Source organism: Schistocerca gregaria, chromosome 2 (genome assembly GCF_023897955.1).
Source record: "Schistocerca gregaria isolate iqSchGreg1 chromosome 2, iqSchGreg1.2, whole genome shotgun sequence".
Classification (NCBI taxonomy): Eukaryota; Metazoa; Arthropoda; class Insecta; order Orthoptera; family Acrididae; genus Schistocerca; species Schistocerca gregaria.
In genome coordinates this window covers 317,233,309-317,256,400 of record NC_064921.1, presented here as the reverse complement: position 1 = coordinate 317,256,400, position 23,092 = coordinate 317,233,309, and the positions used below count along the sequence as shown (strand labels likewise).

General features: G+C 39.2%; 1 protein-coding gene across 1 annotated transcript in view; it reads right to left on the bottom strand.

The window, feature by feature from the left end:
- LOC126336949 (barrier-to-autointegration factor-like) overlaps positions 1 to 22,281 on the bottom strand; it is a 74,196-nt gene extending 51,915 nt beyond the window's left edge. The window contains exon 1 of the mRNA XM_050001149.1: positions 22,181 to 22,281. Coding sequence (XP_049857106.1) covers positions 22,181 to 22,219 — 39 coding nt within the window. The 5' untranslated portion in view covers positions 22,220 to 22,281. The remainder of the gene's footprint in view (positions 1 to 22,180) is intronic.
- Between the last annotated feature and the right edge of the window lie 811 nt (positions 22,282 to 23,092).

Genomic DNA, 23,092 nt, shown 5'->3' with positions numbered 1-23,092 from the left:
TTGAATTTCCAAAAATAATATATTTCAATTTTCTATTTTTAAAAATTTTACTATTAATATTCAAACAAAAGGCACAAAAATCAGTTTACATTACTGCTGACAATGGCGAAAACGCAATGAGCCAAGATGGCGTAAAATTGCAAGACACAACATCTGAAGTACCACCGCCATGTCTTCCACATTTAGACGTATTAAGTAGTTCAGAGATGAACATAACCGAAGTATCAAGTGCTAGTGAGCTTTCACAGTGTTCCAACTTTGATGATACTTTGATGACAATAGATGAAACTACATCATGTATCTCTGCGAGCAACATTCTGCTCGCACAGGAAAACATGGAAAGAGGGGATACACGATTTTTGACGACACTTTACCGTCACCTATGGCACGAAATCCAAATCCCAATTTACAAAGTACAGTTGTTAATAACCAAAGTATATTCGATAGCAACCAAAACAGCACTCTTGACGCTATACTTCAAAAACTCGACAGCTTGAGCACAGAAATAAAAAATACAAACACCAATAACACCAATTTGCGTGCAAACATAAATACAAAATTTGACAGTTCGTCGCAAAACCTTACCATAGTCACACAAGACATAAACAACATAAAACAAGAGCAAAAACAAGTTTTAAAAGTTTTTCAGGATACAGTCATACAATATATCAGTGATTTGACTAAGAATTTTCACGAGGAAATGAATGTAAAATTTAAAGACTTGGAAAAACAGCTGAAGCAAAATGTATTTTACAAAGTAAACAATGACATTAGGGAAATAAAACAGAAACTAGACACTCTTAACGAGCAGAATGATACAGTAGAGCAACAAATAATAGCGATTAAAGACACACACACAAACTTGGAAGCTACACAAATACATTTAACTTCCACAGTAAAGAACATTTCTACTGTAGTGAACAAACTGCATAAGGATTACGAAAATATACCAATAGCTATTGATGAACTCACTTTAAAAGTAGCATCACTCGAAATCGAATCAGTCTGTGACAAAAATGAAAGAGGGAAAATTAGTGAAAATTTATCTGAAGCAGTACCACAGCGGAAAAAGTAGTGAAGGAATGTAGATTAATTAATGATGTAGTTGAAAAAGTTATTCAGCAAAATGAAAATGACATCGGCAAAGTGAACACCAATTTGCAAGCTGCAGAGCACAGGATACGCAACTACTTAGATGAAAATGTTACAGAGGCACAAGTTGTACACATAAACGAAGCCAGCCACAGGAAACCAAAGTAATGTATGCACACAGATCATTGCAAACCCTACAAACAATGCCAGTAGTAATGACAGAACGCAGAGTGTAAGTTTACAGGGCATAACACCAGAACCAGTATCTACGAGAAACATAAATAATTATGACAGCTATGTAAACACAGCACAAAACAGCTTGCCCACTATATTTGCTGAGGAAGGTCTATTAAGACAATGTCAATCCCCAACATTTACGAGTGAAGAAAAGAGGGTGAACCCTGTTGTATTTATTAGTGATTTTCTACATGTGTTTCCTAGAAATTGGATGGAAGCACAAAAGATCAGGTTTGTTGTTGGGTACAAGCAAGGCGATGTACTTTTGTGGGCGATCGAGGTATCTGAGCGTTGTGCCACATATTTACAATTTGAATGGGCATTTCTTGACAAATACTGGTCAGAAGCCGTACAGGAGAGACTTAGGCGACATGTTTCTAACCCTGCCCCTTTTAATAGCAAATATGGTAGCTTGCGAGCGTATTTTGAGAAGTATCTCAATAAAACACGTTATTGGGCGAATCCTATTTCTCATGTTCATGTTTTAAAAATTTTAAAAAGTCGTTTGTCATCACTGATTCATGAAAAATTAACTGCCACACCTGAGCACGACACAGAATATTTTCTATCCATTTTAGATTCAATCGATCTAATATATGAGGAGAAAGTAATAACAAATTGCAGGAACAAGAGAATTAAACAAAACTTTCTGTATAATAGGAATGATTACCATCCACTAGCTAATTTCAATCCCTCCTCTCAAAACTATGCACCATGTGTAAATAAAACAATCAGCCATACCAACTGCCAGTGCGTGACAACAACAATAATATGCCACATGCCGTACTGCAGCCAACCTTTGCGTAGCAAAATCACATTAGGCAACATTCCACAACAGCCATATGAACTTACGAGAAGGCATGTCGAGAACTGGAAATGATACACACTGGGGAAACAATCACACAGTACAACTGACAGAAATTGTTCCATGCACAGACGTAGATCAAACTACACCACAGGAAAACCCGACTCGGTCATTGTTGAGCCCCATACTATAGACCCTATACACGATGGGGGCAAATCAGATTTTTAAACATGTTTTGTACTATTCGATGAGTAATGAGACATAAAATACGATCTATACCAACATGAACTAGGATCGACGAAAAATACACTAGAAGAAAAGGTGCAAGCAGTAGTAAGGGTGAACATTTTTGGTATACACACACACAGTTTATACTTTGTACAGGGTTTACGACTAATTTAATAACTGAAGCATGTTTCACTGAATTAAAAAAATGGAATAAATTTCTTGTTCTGAAAGTACCAAATTGCAAAGTACAAACCACTACCTGTGACTAAACCAAGTTAGTATAACACCAAGCTCTTATCACCGTGCACATTGAACAAATTTCTGTGCAGTGCAATTTTTTAATAGTAGACAAACTTATTATCAAGTGCTTGATAGGTATGGACACATTTAGAACCTAGAAAACTCAAACAGACATAGGTAACGGTAAGTGCCATTTCTTTATGAAAGACCAAAGATTTTTTATCAGCCTGATTACCACACCGGAGAGGTATGACACAGTAAACCCAGAACCCTTGTCACTGTACAGTATTCATATCCCACTGTGTATTTTGTGAACAAATGTGATAACGAACTTGATACTGACACTGAAGTTAACCAGGCATTAGTAGGGCAAAAATTGACGAATCAAATATTCTAGATGCTATACAACAACAAGAGCTTTCTGAATTACTTTTTAAATATGCAAGTGTTTTTAATAAGAATCTAGGAGTAAACAAAGATTTATGAACATAAACTTAATGTCTATCCTTACAAAACATTGTCTTACCCTATACTGTGGGCAAAGTGTGAAGCAGTTAAGCAGGAAATCAATAGAATGTGCGAATGGGGAATCATACGGCCATCATTTTCTCCATATTGCAGCCCAATACTACCAGTAGGCAAACCTCATGGATCAGTACGACAAGTTTTAGATGCTAGAGTAAGAACAAAACTAGATAATTTAGATGAACAGTTACTAAAATTTCATAACACCATATATTTCAGCACCCTCGACAATCTTACTGGCAAATAACGTTCCATAAGAAGAGTAGAAAATATACAGTATTTGTCTGCAATGGCAGGAGTTATGAATTTCAAGTTCTACCCTTTGGCTTAAACATTAGCACAGGCGTATTTATATTAGCTTTGGACAGGGTTTTAGGACCAGAATTGCTCAGTAAGGTTACCATTTATGTTGATGATATGTTAATAGCCACATCAACTTGGGCAGAACATATACATATAATGATAAAAGTGTTTCAGAGATTTACAGAGTACAAAGTAACAGCAAATCTTAAAAAATCTAACTTTGGCAAAGAACAAGCAAAATTTTTAGGACATATCGTGTCAGAGCAGGGTATATTACCAGACCCAAAGAAACTACATGCCGTACATAATTGCCCACCCACAAGGAACAAAATACAATTGAAAGCATATCTAAGACTAACCTTTTTCGAAAATTTATAGCACAACAACTTATGAATAGCGATGCTCAACATAACCTATTGAGAGAGAAAAACCTTGGATATGGGATGAAAGATGCCAGGAGGACTTTACCAAAATTAAAAATGCATTAATATCAGCGAACATTTTGAGTCATCCTGACATGTCTAAGGACATTTGGTTATGCATGTACGCCTCGTTTCAGGGGCTGGGGGCATGTTTGTTCCAAATACAACAAGAAGAAAGAAAAACAGCACCCAAAATCATCAGCTTTGCCAGCAGAACTTTATCAGAGACAGAAAGATCATATCCCTTATCAGAACTGGAAAGTTTAGCACTAATTTGGGCGTTTAAGAAATTCGAGTATTTTCTTTGGGGTAAAACCACCAATCATCATCTTTTCTCTTAACAAGTAAACTGTTACACTGGAGACTTGCGAGGTAGTGTTTGTACCTGCAGGAATACAATTTTGAAATAATATACATAAAAAGCAGGCAGAATATTATAGCAGATGCTCTATCCAGATTACCGCAGGGGCTAAAAGAGCTCAGTGAGCTGTCTGACCACGATTCAGAAATCCAAACATTATTGGTGCAAAGTAAAGCACAAAAATCAGACTATAAAAAATTTGTAAACAGATGGGAATGATACAACACCAAGGCAATAGGTGGAAAAAGGTAATACAAAATCTCAACCAGAACACAAACCATAAGGTAAGTAAATAGTATCAGTTATACAAAGGCGTTTTGTTGTACCAGAAGCACGAAAGTTCTAACCATTGGTGTGTATGCCTTCCAGAGTAATATATAGACGAATTTATCAAACACACACACGAAGTATGGGGACATTACAGAGTAACAAAATGTACAGTCAGGATTTCCAAACTTTGTTACTTTCCTAATTTACGACGACGTGTTTCACAAATAATAAAAAAGTGTTAATTGCCAAAGAACAAAACCATCCAATATGTCAAAGTTTACAGAACTTCACCCCATACCAACCAAAGCTCCACTGGTAATGGTTTCTCTGGACACCATAGGGCCATATCCTAGAGCAAAAGGAGGTGTCAAATACATAATAGCTCTTATGATATTTTCACAAAATACATCAAACTTTATGCTGTCAGATCACTACAGCCGGTACCATCATAAGGAGAATTGAAGAGGATTATTTATGGAGAGTAGGGAAACCCATAGTAGTATTAACTGAACATGCAGCCTATTTCGTAGGAAGAAAATGGAAACAATTCATGAATACACAGGGCATTAAACACATCTTGGTATGTTTTTCCACCCAGAAGCAAGTCCCATGGAGAGGGTGTTTAAAGAATTCAGTAGATTTATAAGGATATACGCTCATAACAACCATTCATGATTGAATACATGACTTCATTTATGTAGACAGTAAACAATCTTCCCCACTCTTCCACAGGTTTCACTTCTAATGAACTGATGTTTAACACAAAGTAAACTAACGAATGGTAATCACCCATACCAAAATTACCTACTAAAGAGTTTACTTTACAGGATAAAATCAAATGAGCAGTAATTACACTGGAAAATAGAGCAGAATACAGAAAGAGAATATACAACAAAAAGAAATCACACATTTTTTTGAAGGGCAACGAGTCCCCTTGAGAACACATCCCAAATCGACAAATATCGGTAAGTTGAACAAGAAATGGCAATTACTATACTTAGGGTCATATATTATTGCAAAAATACCTTATCCTGGAACTTATAGGTTGGAGTATGAAAGAATGGGGAGAGACAAAGGTCTCCACCCTCACAAAGACTTAAAATATTTTCACGAGTAGTGACACACTATCACTGCAGTTTTCTTGTCATAAAATATATTTATAAGTAATGTCATAGTTTTATAAGTAAAAAAATTTATTATATGTATTTTTGAATGAAATATGAATAAGCTTAAGTAATTGTCTTGTTTTATAAGCAAAGATAAACATTTGACTAGAAGGAAGTGCAAAAACACAGCTTCACGCGAAGCGAAATGCAAACTGGAGCAGCATAAAACTCAGCTGTGCGCGCTCAACAATGCATGCTTGCATCAGTACTATGTAAGAGACATTGACCTACCACAAGCGCAACAGGCTAACTCACGGCGTATCCAAATAGAAACGCGACACTGCACAAGTATCAAGCCCAATTTCAATGTATATAATAACATGTAACAACTATATTTACTATCAGGGAATGATATAATATAATATTACATTTATATCAACATGTGAAGTTGCGTCAACAATAAAATATATACATTGTAACTAGAATTAAAAGAAATCATTACAACGAAACATACAAGACATGTTGGCTAACGAAAGGATGAGATACCGTAGGAGATGTCGAAGTAACTTTCTTTGCAGGGTAAATGAATGAAAGGAATACAAATGCAAATAAATAAATATATAAACAAATAAGAATCAAATATGAAAAACGACTATGAATGAATGTGATGACTGAGTATATGCTTGGCCTATGAGTTACAACACAATTAGTTTTTAAGTTAATTATAAGTTTTTTATAGATAGAAGAGATTTACGATGGGTGTTACAGGTACCAAATGAAAAAACTGGCCGCACCTAAAAGAAATGATTTAGTTATTAGTATGTCTATGTGTATATTTTGGTCATCAAGCAAATAAAGTATAAGAATTTACACTGTCACAATGCAATGGAAGATTATATGGGTAGGTCACATAACTAATGAGGAGGTACTGAATAGAATTGAAGAGAAGAGAGATTTGTGGCGTAACTTGACTAGAAGAAGGGATCAGCTGGTACGGGATATTCTGAGGCATCAAGGGATCACCAATTTAGTACTGAAGGCAGCGTGGAGGGTAAAAATCGTAGAGGGAAACCAAGAGATGAATACACTAAACAGATTCAGAAGTATGTAGGTTGCAGTAGGTACTGGGAGATGAAGAAGCTTGCACAGGATAGAGTAGCACAGAGAGCTGCATCAAACCAGTCTCTGGACTGAAGACCACAACAACAACACAGTGCAACTACAAAACATTTACCCATACTTACTGACTCCAAAGTGCCCATAAACACGGAGGTATGTGACCTCAAAGAAAACTAATCAATTCATACCACGTCACATGCGAATATAAACGACGACATTACCACATTATCGTAAAGAGGTAAGCATGACATAATGCAAAATCTTTTGCATTACGAACACAAAGCTACACATAGACAATTATAACCAACACAATGGTATATAGTACATGAGTCGTTAATACGTTTTGGTTCCATGAAAAGGGAGTTCCCCGATAAGTCATTTAAGAAAGGACAAATAGCATTTCCTTATTAATCCATAAACCAGTAGAATAATATTCCTTATTCCCTCCCCAATGCAGGAGGAGGCGCCAAAGCGTAGTTAAGCCAGCAACAGGAAATGTAGAATCCTGATGTAAATGTTTTTCTCTGTTTCTCCCTAGAAAAATATTAAACTCTCATAACTGATGTATGCATGACTGGAAAATAAAATGTGGATGCATTAAATGCATATAAAGTAACATGATGTAATGGAATGTAAATAAGTTATATGTATATATGTACAAAGGATTTTTTTGAAACTAACAAGCAAACTATACTAACCAGCAACAGTAATTTAAAAAGGAGTTTTGTAATGTTTTAGTATTTAAGAATTTTCTACATTTGATACAAATAATGGGTGGAATGTCAGCCTTAGGTATAAGCTATTGCAATATGCATTGTTATGTCAAAATGTTTACGTGAATTTTATGTGTATGTCGAGCCATATGTAAAAGATGAAATTGAAAAACTAACAGAAAGGGAAAAAACCTCAAGGGCTAAAAACAATTTTCACACCAAAGTGAATGACGAAATACATGGTGGTACCCAAACGTGTGTGCACTAGTACAACGAATCAGCTATGGTAATGTCATGCTACGCAACGTCTGATATATTAAGCAGCAAACTATAATTGTGCAAGCATCACACCTTGAAGTCGGGTGTTGATGTGCAGTATTCACCCCACTGAAAATGTGGATACTATGGAGAAGCTCCTTCCCAGGCCGTATCAAAGGTGAATTATCTGCCGCAGCATCGGTTCTTGGAGAGTAAACGCACATGTACTGCACTCCCGATGGAAGACCACGCCACAGCAAATTATTCGACGGATAGTAGGGCACTCAGTGTGAAAGTGACACTAAAGCGGGAGTGGAAGCGCGAGCGACTGTGCGCAATAATGCGTGGAGCGTTAACAGCTCTTGCACACCTAACAAACATGTTTCATGCACATGCACACAGAGGCTGGCAATGTGGCCAAAAGGACAAGTAGCCGCTCTAGCAGCGTTCTCATGTAAATACCTAATGAACTGTCATTCCGTATGTAAGTTATGTGTTTCCTGTAAGGTAATGTGCAAGCAAGACAAGCTGACATCTCCAACCCAAAATACAAAGAAAAATACGCCGACAAATGAAGGTCATTGTGCCCCTTTTGCAAAATTAAAATTTAAGTTGTACGAGTGTATACAAAACACTTTTCGCCTCCATTGCTAGTCACCGCACAGTGTGGGGGCAATTGTATAGGTACACTTGACAGCAAAAAAAGTGGGTTACTGCCGAATACAAACGACATAACTAGCTGTGTTGCAGGTCCTCTAAACACCAAAACCCCGTGGGGTACAGTCGTTTGACTACACGCAATGGGTACCGCAAGAGACTACTAAGAGACGAAAGGTCATTATGGCAGTCAGTCTAAGCGTCAACCAATATCGTCATACAAAAGATATTAGAAAACACGTTCTTAGCGATGAGACACCCCATAACACTCATAAACTAACCTTAATTACAACAAGTGACATTCCAAAAGTTCTGAGAAAACGGATTATTTTACATATATCATACAGTAATCTTTAGTCAAAATCAAATACTTGAGACAATATATGTAGTTACAAAGCTGTATGGCAACTGGAAAAATGTTTTTCGCTCTCTAAAAGATTTTCCATCCATGTGCTGAAGGTTGCTCAACGGCGAGTAGCTCTTGAAACTGGATATTGGATGAGCCAGTAGAAAAACGCGATTAACGGCAACAAGCACTCTAAGGAAATCTCAACATTAACAGCGAATCACCAGTAATATCATTGTTCTCGTAACACATCAACAGCTACGTGTACACAAATTTGAACTTTAAATGACATGACCAACGACGTCGTTCAAACCAAGCACCTATAGCCATTGCTAACTGAGCTAAGCTTAGTTTGTGTCTTATTGAGACCAGATCACTAGGCATAAAGATACGTAAGTATAGATGTTTGCACCAGTATTAGTTATCAATTCAGATCCTGAAAATAAATGACGAAAATGTTTGTACTGAACTGGGAATCCTGTCATAACAGTTACTGTCCTGGGAACTACCCCCAACGACCTATAATATGGAGTCATTCGCAAGGAACAAGGTATGCTCATGTTTAAAACTGAAATGCCATCATATAAAGCTTGTGACAGGGATGCGAACGAAGTACAGTCAAGCTCAAAGGTATCCGAACGACCTGGATTGCATTTCGTATGATTCCCATGCAACCCACATAGCGCAACCGTCTAGCAGGTCCTCCAATCTCTCCTTGATACAGTCGATTGACTATTGAAAATGGTTCCAACAAGTTACCACTAGAAAACACTGTTCTGTATCGCAATAACTCAGGATCTAAAGTAATACAACGATACTAAAAATATGTCATCACAGATAAGACTGTCCTTGAGGCTTGTAAGCTCGCATTTATTGCAATAACTGACACACCTGAAATGTTAGCACTCTCATTATTACGTCAGATAGGTAATGCACGTAGTAAGTTCGTCGTCTTCATGATTTCCTCTTCAAAGTAACATACCATACTTGTTATTTAACACAAAATGTCATTAAAAATTTACGTTATTCACTAGCAGCTAGTTGAGAATATGTAAGAACTTGACATGACACGACGAACCGACTCGTTCTGCATATGGATTCAAACCCAGGTCATGCAAACTAAGATTTCGTGACTGACGGAAATTAACAGTCATTCCTGACTAGGGATAAAGAGAGTGATATACCTCGACTTTACACAGTATCAAGCTCAAATAAAAGACGGAATAAGTGTCCTGTGACCATACACCGGGTTTGTTTAGCCACTAAAAATAAATAACTAGTATAAGAAAGGATACTGGTGATAGAGTTTCTGCATGTCGCCACTCCTTACTTTATTGTGGTTCCACCTAAAGTCTACTTAGTAGAGAAGGAATATCATGTTTAATGTGATTTTCAGACTACAATGCCATTATACCTTCTTCCCTTGGCGTAGACAGAAGAGAATAGAATCTACTTCTCCCTATCAAAAAACATCGGCAGAAGTTGGAATCGAAACAAGACCATCGTCATATGAAACTATCATCAGTCCAACAGACCACCAAACCCTCTTCTCTACGACTCATTTCTCTATCATAACACCGTTACGTCACACAAGATGAGAATTCTGACACACAGGCTCCCTGTAGTAGTTTGCAGGATGTTCAGTACATTCATTTACTTGGTTGACCGAATCGCCATGAACTAGCTGCCTTGGCTACCCAGTGCATACATTCGAATCTATTTTGCAATCACTGAAATAAAATAACGTAACTGCCACCTACACAGAACTGCCCACAGTGTAGGATGCAGAATTTTAAATAGGAAGTGTTCCTTTCCATTTGAGCTACTCTATTGCGCTATCTGTTTGTTGAAACCATCGTGCAGTGCAAAAGAAATGCTGCAGCTGTCTGTCTCTCATAAGTCTATATCCGGCCATATGCATTATCTCACAGCACTGTGGAATGCCGACGTTCTGGAGGAACTGTTTTGCACTTCCAGAAGTGCTGTAGCTACGTCACAGCTAGTAGCGTAACGGTAAGCGTCGCGTGTTCTATTACATTCACTACTACATTTTTTTTGAAACGCAATTCTGCTGTCTGTTGAAGTTAACAATTTAATGGAACTTTGAACATAATTCTCTTCACTTCTCAACCCAAAATAGTCGCATGTGGATAAAGGCTAACTTCTGCGTCATTTTGTTCTTTTGAGGTTTAATAGACGGCCAGGCAGCAGATGCGCTCGAAGCTTTTGTATTATGTATGGGGAGAGCGCATAGTGCCAAAATACGTCAGAAAAGTATTTTCTTCATTAGCTGTCTTCTGGTAGTGGCATTTTATTCTTCTTCAAACCTTGTTTGAAAGCTTTAACTCAGAATAAGGTTTCTACATGCATGTAATCAATAAACTGCATGTGCATTGTCAGACTTTTATAGATGACATCAGAGAATTCGCATATATCGTTGATAATAGATATGGTTTGAACCTTCCTCTTACGAGGCCAATAGTGGCTAGAACTCGTAAACCGCTATTTGCAGGACGAGATTAGTTGCGATTGCCACGTTCAATGACTTTGCTGAGCTGAAAACCGAAAATTTACAATCTTCTGTTACACCTCAAGCGATAACAACTCAGGTTATTCAATGGAAATGATAAGAGATATCAAGTGGACTTTGAAGCTTAATTCAGTGCACACCAGGAAGTAACTCGTTGATCACAGAGTTGCCAAACATACCTTGCGTTGTTGCCGAATCTCAGTTACATTACCAGCACGAAGAAGACGAACCGATGTGATCCTACAGCGGGCTGGGAAGTGACAATAGCTGGCGCCTTAAAGACGCGGCTGCTACGGCCTGGAATACCTAATGCGTCTGATTCGAATTTCTGTAACTAGGTTTAGACACTGGAGCTTAGTTGCTAATAATACTCAGAACTGACTGCTACTAAGCATCATAAATCAGTAACACTCATAGTTGTTTTTATATTTCTTTTGTCACTGTACTCAAAACTAAGAAACCCATTCACGGACGTTTTCGTGCCTCGCCGATAGTCGAGCACAACAAACAAATAAAAAAAAAAGAGAATCTGTGTGTGTGTGTGTGTGTATGTATGAGAGAGAGAGAGAGAGAGAGAGAGAGAGAGAGAGAGAGAGAGAGAGAAAGGGAGGGAGAGAGGGGTAAAAAAATTGTTGTAAAGAAATTGATTACTGGTATGTAAAGAAATCTTTCATTAAAATGACTCGTTCCACATCATTAAGAAATGTCGTATTCATGATCTATGGAACAAGTATTAATCTAATCATATCATATTTCTGGCTATCCATGAAGAGTCATGAAGTTCCGAAATTTTTGCCTATGTGAGTAACCAAATCTAAACTTGAAAATAAAAGACGACAGTTTTTGTAATAAACCGGGACTCCTATCAAGACCCTTTCATCCCTGTTAACTAACCACGAAAGATGTCATACGTCAATTCAGAAGTAACAAAGTGTGTATGAATTTAAAGATGAAGCGCATGATGTGAAGTTCTGCGACGGAGATACGAACCCAAGACGTAATCGGATTGTTAAGTAAGTAAAATCAAATGTAACGTATCGGTTTTTCTTGCCAGCTGCTAGGTGTTTAATCTAAAATAAGGACACAAAATTTTGCGCCTGAGCGACAATCGAACCGCACTCCTATCGTTGTTCTTTATTGTCCACGAATATTGCGTAAGTGTCAATTGCTTACTCACCAACAGTAAGATGTGTGCGTGTTTGTCCAGAAATTGTTGGCAACATGAACAGACATTAAAAATGCACGTTAATTTTCACTAGCAGGCCGGTGTGCACGTGATAGCGCTTGAAATGAAATTATGAATATTTTTGTACAGGAACAGGATTCGGACCCACATATTTACCTTTGGAGGAGACCTAGAGAAGACTGCAGTCTTGGGAAAAGGAATGAAATGATTGAACTATACTGTTCCGAGAGATTCAGATCCTGGAAAGAGGAGATACGAATTCGAATCACAGTCCAGCACCAAATTTTTCAACATCTCTAGTTCAATCAAGTACAAGTAAAATAAGAGCCCTGTTCCTTTAGACGGCTATCAGTTCATCAAATAAAATAAAGTTTTCTAATCTAAGTAAGTTTATTGGTGACAGTATTTCTGTTTACCCTGACCTCCACCTATGTCATTTTCCAACGTAAACCGGCTCTGCCCAGTTTGGAATGAAGGAACGCGATGTTTAATGCTGATTCTGGATTATAACAGCTTTCTCTTGAGGTTACCAGAGGTAAAGTAAATCTGTTTGTGCCTCTTAAAAGTAAATGCCTGAACCCACGCATTGCACTTGTGATAGTTCGTTCCACCAGACCATTGTGGCCACATTGCACAGCCCCAGGAGTGTGCTGTAATGGATGATGTGCTTAGCTCACTAAACCAGTCACGGTAGAAAAAAACGCGAGTCTATTAATTGGTTAAGTAGAAGCAAGCTTCTGACGTGGAGATTATGCTAATCTGATGTCAGCAGGATGTAAAGACTCTTCTAGGCGTCATAGCCTCGATTTGAAGCCATTTTGAAATTTTCACTAATTCAGTTCCAGAAAATCCTATGTGAAGTGTGAAGTTACCGGATAATTCGATTATCACCGTCATTATTACTATCATTTTCTTCATACTGCTGCTGGAACACTTGTGCTTGAAGATCATTTAAGTCCTTTTGGTCATTATAGAAGTAGTTGCCCAAGAACAAGTTCTTCCCCTCTCTACGGAATCCTTTTCATGTTAATATCAAACATCAACAATTACTCGTAGATCACATTAAAACTAAAGTAATTGATGAAGACGTTACTTGATAACGAAAACGCGCTGCCTTTCTTCATTTACTTAAGCCTAGAAATGGCTGTCGAATACTGCCAAACCAAAAGCCAAGGGATTTTACTGCCTTCCATCATACGTCGCTGTCGTTCTTCCATATGATTCGGTCAACGTGACCTGTTTCAAGTTGTGTATGACACAGAATGTTTTGAAAAATCGATTGTTTTCCTTTGCAATAAACAGATTTTCATTCTAAGCTATCCAAGTCCAAAATTTTCGAAATATTAGTTCAAATTTAATATTCGCTTCCATAATGTAAGGAAAGTATTTCACAGTTGGAAAATCCGCATCCGACTCACTGTCCTTACACTTAGTCGCTGGCCGTAAATTCTAGCTCAAAGCGACGCCAGTTTAAGTAACCTAATGCAGCGAAGACTGTTTGCCAGTGCTCTTTCTCACCGGAAAATATGCAATTCACTCATTGGGCTCCATAAGTACACTGTAACAGTAATTTCTTTGTGTATGCAATGCATACGGATTGTAGAATTTAGTGGTGCTCTCTCTTCCACTTCTGTGTTCAATATGCCTGACCTAAACGGGCCCTTTAATCATTACAGGCCCTGGGCGGTGCAACATAATATTGACAACAGTAATGTGTTTATACTGACAACCTTATTGTTCGTTTTACCCGATTTTGTAATCATTTAAGTAAAACAGCATGACCTTCGAGTGGGAGACATTTCGTCCCCCTTTTCCTCCTGTGAAATTTGTCAGTAAGCTTTTTGCCTTCGAACCAGCGAAATGTGGCAGAGTACGGCTGGTAAACGATTTACAAACCACGATTTAGTGCCGTTAACACGATTTCTTTAAATATTGGCGTAGCTGAAGGAATTTAGTTTCTTCTTAAATTGTCTTATGCAGCGACGTTCACAGATATCTCAAATAGGAAAAGCTCTTTATCCAGGTACGAAGGTTGTAAAACAAACTTCCCACAGTTTGTGTCAGGTTGATCTTTTCGTCTGATAGCACTGCGTAAGTATTTTGTGTAAGAGGTATTAAAGTAGTGTTCCTGTAGCTGTGGGAATCATTGGTAGAAAACGAGTTTCACACCAATGGGTACAGTACTGTTAAATATACAAAATTATTATCAACCTAAGTCTGCGTTCATCCACAAACAGAGGCGTATTTGTAATATTGAAGCTAGACTAGGTATCCTTGTCTTCCTTGAGTGGGCATTGGAAGGCGTTTACACACACGTATACGAGGGTAATCCCAAAGGTAAGGTCTCCTAAGGGACACGCAAGCGCCAACGAAGGCACAAATGAGAGATCCTTAATTTTAATGGCAAGTAGGAACCACAGTGTTGGCTGCATGTGCGCAAGGTGATAAAGAGCAAGACTATGGATACGAAGGTCTCGGGTTCGGTCCCTCACCAGTCCCACGATTTTTATGTGGCGTTTTACACATATTTCCCCTGGGGGAGTGTTTGTTGATGTGAAAAATGCCGAGTTGCACTGTGGTCCGAAAGCCACGTAAAACTGTAGGTTCCCCTATTAACTGGCTAGGTAAATCAACTCAAAGGTAGGATGAAAGCAACAGCATACCACCTCCAACAAGTCCGTGCCTATTAAAGCACTTTGGTGTTCAAACCACTCTTGCGACTGATGACTGCTTTACTTTCTATGAGTTCCAAAACTAATGATCTTCGGCTTATCAACATTTTTGTGTTTTCATGCTGTAGCTTTGATACCAGTAAACGTAAGTAACCGGCCGAGCACTGTCACCGTTCGAGTTGACAGACTGGCTTTAGCTGTCGCACGCTCCTCAAGTTTGCTCCCTGAACGTTCAGTGTTTACACCAGCGTTTTCATGTTTCGTGATCGTTTATTGGCGTTTTGCACGTGAATTAAGCGTTATCAATTCAGCATTTGGTCTTCGTTCGTGTCGTCTTTCTACGTAGTGCCGTTGGGATTTCGGCGTTGTCCGAGATTTCTTCGCTGCAGAACACCGTGAGAAAAAACACCGTGATTTTCACCTTCGACAAGTACACCCGTCGAGTCCAGCCCTCTGCACTTGAAATACACGACTGGATTACCGAGGTAATTGGCCTTCATTCTGAATCTGTTCATACCATGCAGCTAGACTATGATGAATACTGCATTTTTTTTAAAGTTTAACGATTCCGTGAGTGTAGACTGCTTTCTGGGAAAATATGGTTAAGAAACGGAATTTATACACCGTGATGGTACTAAAAGTACTGTAAAACTCCGGAATTCCGAGTCTGTAATTAGGAATTATAGCGTTTTGAATATTCCCCTAGAAGTAGACAACTCGAAAATTAAAGATGTCCTTTCAAAGTATGGGGTTGTCAGGCAAATAGTCAACGAAAGGTGGGCTTCGCATTTCAAGCTGCAGTGCTTTAACGGTATTCGCTCCGTGGAGATGGAAGTGAAGGCAAAGATTCCCTCCCATAGGGCAAACCCCTACATGTCATGCATGTAACGAGTCTGGTCACCTCCGTCAGGACTGCCCTCGCCGTGTTTTTGTGCTAACAAATTAACCTTACGCAACGCCGGAAATTAACACTCAACGATTTGTTGCCAGCCAGTAATACAACAGAGCCGGCGGCTGTCGTCGATACTGTTACTACCTCTGAAAATGTTGCACTTAATGTTAATGACTTTCCGTCTTTAAAACCTGCATTAACTGCTGAAATTCCGTCCCGTGACAGCGAGATTCCCACTAAAAAGCGTCATCTAGAGGACACTGAAAAAAATGTTGATGAGGACTCTTCCTGTGAAACACCGGTTGCCAGGTAGCCGAAGCCCAGTCCTGAAGATCTGTTGGAAGTGGAAAAAGGAGATGAAATGCAGGTCGATGCGGCGCCCACTTCCGCACAAGGACTTATACCGCCACGAACAGATAGTGATGCAGCTGGTAGTGACCTGTCACGGAAATGTGACCCTGAGCCTGAGGTCACAGCTGCAATAACCGCATCAAGTGCACAGCCCATACAGTGCGAACAGTACGAGGAAGTACCAAGTACACAACCTGCAGACTCCGAAGCGCAACGCCGCGCCGAAGGAGGAGATAAACAAGCATCCCAAATAGCTTCTTCTGGTATGTCTGTGATACAAGCTTATAGCATTACTATTATTAACATTAATAAAATACAGTCACCCTTGAAACTGGCAGCACTAAAAGAATTCTTGAACCAGTCTGGGACTGATATCGCGTTGCTACAAGAAGTCGCGATAACGGAATTTCGGATCACAGGCTTTTTTGAAATTGTTAATGTTTCTACGAAAGCCAACATCGGTACAGCCATTCTTATAAGGGAAGGCATTCTGGTGACTGAAATCGAACGACTAGAACCAGGAAGAACCTTAGACATAAAAATTTTCGATGTGACAGTGCTTAACCTTTACGCCCCATCAGGAAATTCCCACAAATTGGATCGTGCGAAGTTTTTTCAAGATGAACTGATTTATTTATTGAGGAAAAATCCGTGTTCTCTTATACTAGGTGGAGATTTTAACTGTGTTTTAAATCAGAAAGATCAACAACCCAATTTCAACTACTCGCCACAGTTAAAAAAGTAAGTGATCTACACCTTAAGGATGTGTGGGAACTTCAGCACCCGACGTCAGTCGGGTTCACGTATATAACCAGCCACTCCCGCAGCGGACTAGATAGGATTTGCAAATCTGTTTATTAAACGTTGAAACTATTCCTGTGTACTTTAGCGATCACAGTACACTTTTAACTTGCTTTAATTTAAGTGTACAGCCAACCCGTCGATTCAGAGGCCAATGGAATTTAAATATCTCTGTTTTAACTGACGAAGAACTGGAACAGGAAATAAGAGTAGCGTGGACTATGTGCCTCCGCACAGCAGACAAGCACCCAACAGTCATTGACTGGTGGACCAGGAGGGCTAAACCAAGGCTGCGGAAAGTTGTCATGCAGTATAGTGTAGCGAGGCACAGGGAGTTGAGGAATACAATGGAGTTTTATTATAAAGTTTTAAGAGACTTATATCAACAGGCCCATGATGACGAAATTCGTCTGAATGAATCAAAAAAATAAAAGCCAAGTAATTAAGCATTAAACGGCAACAGATGGAGGGACTAAAAATTAAATCGAAAGCCACATCAGTCATAGCAGATGAAACAGCTTCTCTGTATCACTTGGTGCGGCATGCTAAAACCAGACGTCACACTTTTATTGATAAAGTCCAGACGCATACTGGTACGAGGCTCACATGCCAGAAAGAAATACTGGACGAAGTCCACAGGTACTATGAAACCTTATATGCCCCTGCCACAGTGGAAGATGCAGCTCTCGAGAACTTTCTCACTATTTTAGGTCCACAGTTGTCGGGAACAGACAACGCTGACATCCTGTCACCTATTACTAAAGATGAAGTGCATGAGGCAGTGCGTAACTCACCTCTCAAAAAATCTCCGGGACTTGATGGCCTCCCTGTGGAGTTTTATGCCCGCTACTGGTCTATAATTGGGGACAAGATCACTTCCATGGCAAATGAGGTCCTGAACGGGAAAACGGTCCCTGCAGAGTTTAAGAAAAGTAAAATAGTACTGATTCCTAAGAATAAAGGCAAAACCAACTAAAACAATTTTCGGCCTCTTTCGCTACTAAATTCTGATTACAAAATAATTTCGCGTATTATCAACAAAAGACTCTCTGCCTTTTCCAACAAAATATTGAGTCATCATCAATCTTGTTCTCCGACCAGAACGATATTCGAAAGGGCATCTGCATACAGAGACGTCATTGCAATTACCTCAGTGACAAGTATAAAATGTGCTTTAATCTTTATAGATTTCAACAAAGCTTTTGACCGCGTTAGTCACAGATACCTCTTTGCGACGCAGTCAAGAATGACTTTCCACCCCCAGATTGTCAACATGCTAAGAAATATTGCAACAGGTATAAATGCGAAAATAGCAATCAATGGCCAAACATCTAAACCCATACAGATAAGGCGAGGGGTTCCACAGGGCAGTCCCTTATGTATGTTTTTATTTTCCGTATCTTTAGAGCCCTTCCTCCGCACTGTCCACGCAAGATTAACAGGCATAACATTAAGTGGTGAGAAAACTGTCATACGAGCTTATGCTGATGACGTGGGCGTTGTAATAAGGAGGAGACAGTTACACTGGAAAGAGAAATCCAAAGATATTGTCTAGGGTCGGGAGCGACAACAAATGAAAACAAAAGTAAAATATTTAATCTACGGGGCCTAATCAACTCCAACTGGCATTGGCAAAACAAGACAACAAACATAAAACTTTGGGAATAACCTTAATGGCATGTCCGATGAGGATGGCTGCGGGGGCCCTGGTTTGGTGGATATTCGCAATAAAGCGTCTGCTCTGTTCCTCAAACTGACTTTCCATATACACAGAGAACTTCCACAATGTATAACCGCAAAGCTCTTTGAGGCTGTGACACCCCATAGCCTGCAAGCACCGATGGATGTGCGAAGAATTAATGCCCGTCTGCAGTATGTGAGGAATTTTTTCCTCGAAGCAAGTTATCTTAGTGACGAAATCAGAAGCAACACACGTTATCACCGTGCGCGACATCATACTTGAAAGGAAGTTAAATGAGGGCAGAAACGAAATTGAGACGAAATTCCTAAATTGTGACTGGAAAGCTGTATGGCGGAACATAAACTATGCCGGGCTATCTACAGACGCTATTTCCGCAAGGTACAAAACAGTTAACAATCTCATCAGCACCAACGAGAGACTAAGGGATCGGTTTAAACGCAACCCACCTTTGTGGAAAATGCAATCTGATGGATACACTCATCCACAGATTCACCTGTGGTAGCAATGTGCATAACTGGAATTGGATCAGGCAACAAATCGCCTTTCTCACCAGATCCTCTATGGAATATATAACGCCATCGCTCCTCCTGAGATCAGCCATGACATACTTTCCGAAATTAAAGACCAACGCCATTAGCTGGTTGCTGGGAAAATATGTTAGTTACGTCAACCACAAACTTGGGTCGGACAACGAGATAGAATTCCACGTTTACATGAAGTGTGAATATGCAAAAATCAGCACGTATCGCAACCACAAGAAGCACTACGGCAACATGATGAAGATCATTTTTGAAAGAATGGGTGTTGGTTAAATATGTGGAACCACTACAACACCTTGAACGAGAACGAACAGAAGAAAATTAAAAGTCACTTCTACATCTACATCTACATCCATACTCCGCAAGCCACCTGACGGTGTGTGGCGGAGGTTTTTTATTATTATTTACTATTACCTTGCTTCCGGAACTTCTATGTTACACGATTTTTTTTTCGTCAAAACATTTTGTTCGGGATTACTCGTGTTCGACTTCCAAAGTATTTGTGTGATTCAAGAAAAAAAAGTTTTTATCAGTGTTCAGTTTCTACTCAGAGAAGAGGTTTCTTTGTCTTTCTTACATCGGAGAATGGGAATATTGTGTTAAGATTTCTGCACACTTAGTGCTACGACCCAACAGGGAACATGAAAAAAGGGTGGGGAGGGGGGAGGGGTTTGGGCCTCGACGCACTGGCAGTGCCGTGAAGAGACCCCACTGCTAGTGCGGCGTGTACCACGCCCTGGCCATCCTAAAAAAAATAAATAATAATAAATAAAAGTGGTTAATAAAAATTGGATTGCTGTAAAAAAAGGATGGATAAAAAAAGATGGTAGAGCACTTGCCCGAGAAAGGCAAAGGTAAATTCTAAAAAATATAAAAAAGTGGTAAAAAAGAACAAATGTTGATAAAAAAAGAAAAAAATGCCGTCTAGGGCGCTGCAGTCATGGACTGTGCGGCTAGTAAAAAAAAAAAAATGTTGTCAAGGTGGTAGACGACGATTCTGTCGACCCCAGTTACAATTTTGGTCATGGCTATTTTTCAGTCGAATACCTCTAAGGGCCTTTCTGCGTATTTCAAGATATTTTTTTATCCACTTGGTAAGCTTCCAAATTGATTTCTGATAGAGCTGTATTTAGCAACATTAATCAGATATGTTTTCCGTGGAGTATATCGGACAACACGTCAATGCAGCGAGATTTCGTTTATGTGTTGCGCATGGTGCAAGAAATATTTGTGCTTTGCTTGCTTCTGTGATAGGTTTCACCCCACTGAATGCGAGCAAGCTCACGAATAGGCTGTCAATAACTGGAATTACGCAATAACACACTTAAAAGTTTTATTTTTGCATTATGTATCCCGATGAAAAGAACTGTAAACAGGTTATATGCCTACTTGCTTATTATCGCGCTTCTCGATGCTTTCCTCAAAAAATTAAAATAAAAATAAAGAGAGAGAGAGAAACAGAAAACAGAAATGTATTTCAAATATCAGCTCAGTGACGCCATGTTCGTCTCGTGATGTAAAGCAAGGATAGTTGATAGGTAATATCTCGTTGTACTAGCGATATGTATGGGGCTACAGGGTTCTTTGTTTTCTCTCTGCAAACAACTAGAACAGAATTCAGTAACAAAGTGGTAAGAACACCTACTCAGTGCGCCAATTAAACACTCAGCCGTTCTTGGTTATTTTGTTAATCGTCTGTAATGCAGTAAACATCCTTGATTATTGATTTGTAATTACTACCATTGTTATTGTTATTCATCACCCCACAACAGCTTTCCTATCACTCATTGCCGCCGATTCACGTACGAATGGATCAGGATGAATGCAATGTGGGATGTTTCGTCACGGAGAATATACACACTTATCTCGGCGTCTTGTGTCAGGGTAATATGAAAATCTCAATAAGAAAAGACGACAATAACACCCAACTATTTCTGTCCACTTAACACCATGACGACAGACAAATTGGCGTCACACTGTATTTTAATTATAATTCGTTAGCCTTTTTGCGACCTCATTTTAATACCTCGTGGGAGCACGCATAATATTTTGCTTTTTGAACAATAACACACAAAGATAGTAGATGGAAGGATACAAAGAAAAAACAGACTCATGGGTGTGGATCCAGTTCATCATAAGAAAGAAAAGAGGGAAACATTACGAAAGCAATGAATACGCTGGTTAGTATACATTATTTGTATGGATCTGAAGATGAAAAAGCGCAGATCTGCACAGTGCCCGCATTTGCACTTTAGTTTCTGTCTTAATTGGCATAATTTTTAGTTTCTTCTCTTCTGAATTATCAAATTAATTGATTATTACGTGGTACAGAATAATTAGGTAACTGTGTTTCTTACAGCTTCCATTCGCACCAACATTTTTCTACACTCTCGTGCAGTTCATGATTCAAATGGCTATGAGCACTATGGGACTGAACATCTGTGGTCACCAGTCCCCTAGAACTTAGAACTATTTAAACCTAACTAACCTAAGCACATCACACAACACCCAGCCATCACGAGGCAGAGAAAATCCCTGACTCCGCCGGGAATCGAACCCCGGGACCAGGGCGTGGGAAGCGAGAACGCTACCTACCGCACGACCACGACATGCGAGCGCAATTGATGAAATTCTACTTGTATGATCACAAGACTGCACGTAGATACAATCGATTTCGAGGTGCAAAGTGTTTGTTATCTTACTTTTCGTGACAGGTTGGCAAAGTTGATTTCCAAAGACTTTTTATTGTACTGAAATAATCTTTTATAACAAAGTATTCGTATATATTTTGTGGGAAACTGTAATCGTCATGGAAGATTACACACCTGAATGTTTGACACAGCTGGCAGGAGAAAACTCTGCATATTAACCAAACCCCGCGCCTCCTCTCCGTTTCCTCCTATCACACGAGCACAGGATTCTCCTCCTACAGAGCTGTTCCTATCACAGCTGAGAATTGGCAACATCGTCACAAACATTTGGCAACACTGTGACAGTGCACTTTCGCGTATGGTACTGAACTGACACGCTAAATTCACTTGATATTCCCTTTCCATTTGAATGACTCGTGGCATATAATCCTCACGTAAACTAAGACACTGAGACAGAAATTTCAATTTTTTTGGCTAAAGAAATGCTATTCTCCACATAAGTGGCAACTTTTAATATCTTCCACGATGCGTTATGAGGCTGAGCGACCAATACGATGACGAGAGTAGCGTGCTGGCAGCAGTGTGTCCGTAGCCCCGTGGTACCGCCCGTGTCTCGTGTTCCAGCGGTTAAGTTAATCGTCTGTTCTAACCGTCGTAGGGGCAACGCGTGAGAGCTTTTTTTTTTGTATTATTTCATGGAGCTGCGAATTCCCAGAAAAAACTCTGTAACAAAATCAGAATAAAGCCTTTACACATCAAATCCTCTTGGCAGCTCGACTCAGTAAGTTGTGTTAATGGTCGAAGATCTCGGCTTCCTGACAGCCAACCTGCTATATAATACAAGCGTCTCTGAAGAAATTCGAATCGACCGTCAACGATACGAAATTTAATAATGTTCTTCACTTAAGACTCCCATGCCAGAGTGATAAGTATGAAGGAAATAAATTGATTAGCAAATCGCAAGAAATTACTTTCAGCTCAAAGTGCAATGGTGAAAAAGTTACAATGCTGCACAACAGGTAACGCCTCTTTCCGCTGCTGACAAGCAAATTTTGGGTTTCTAGGAATACGTAACTTTATTTATGA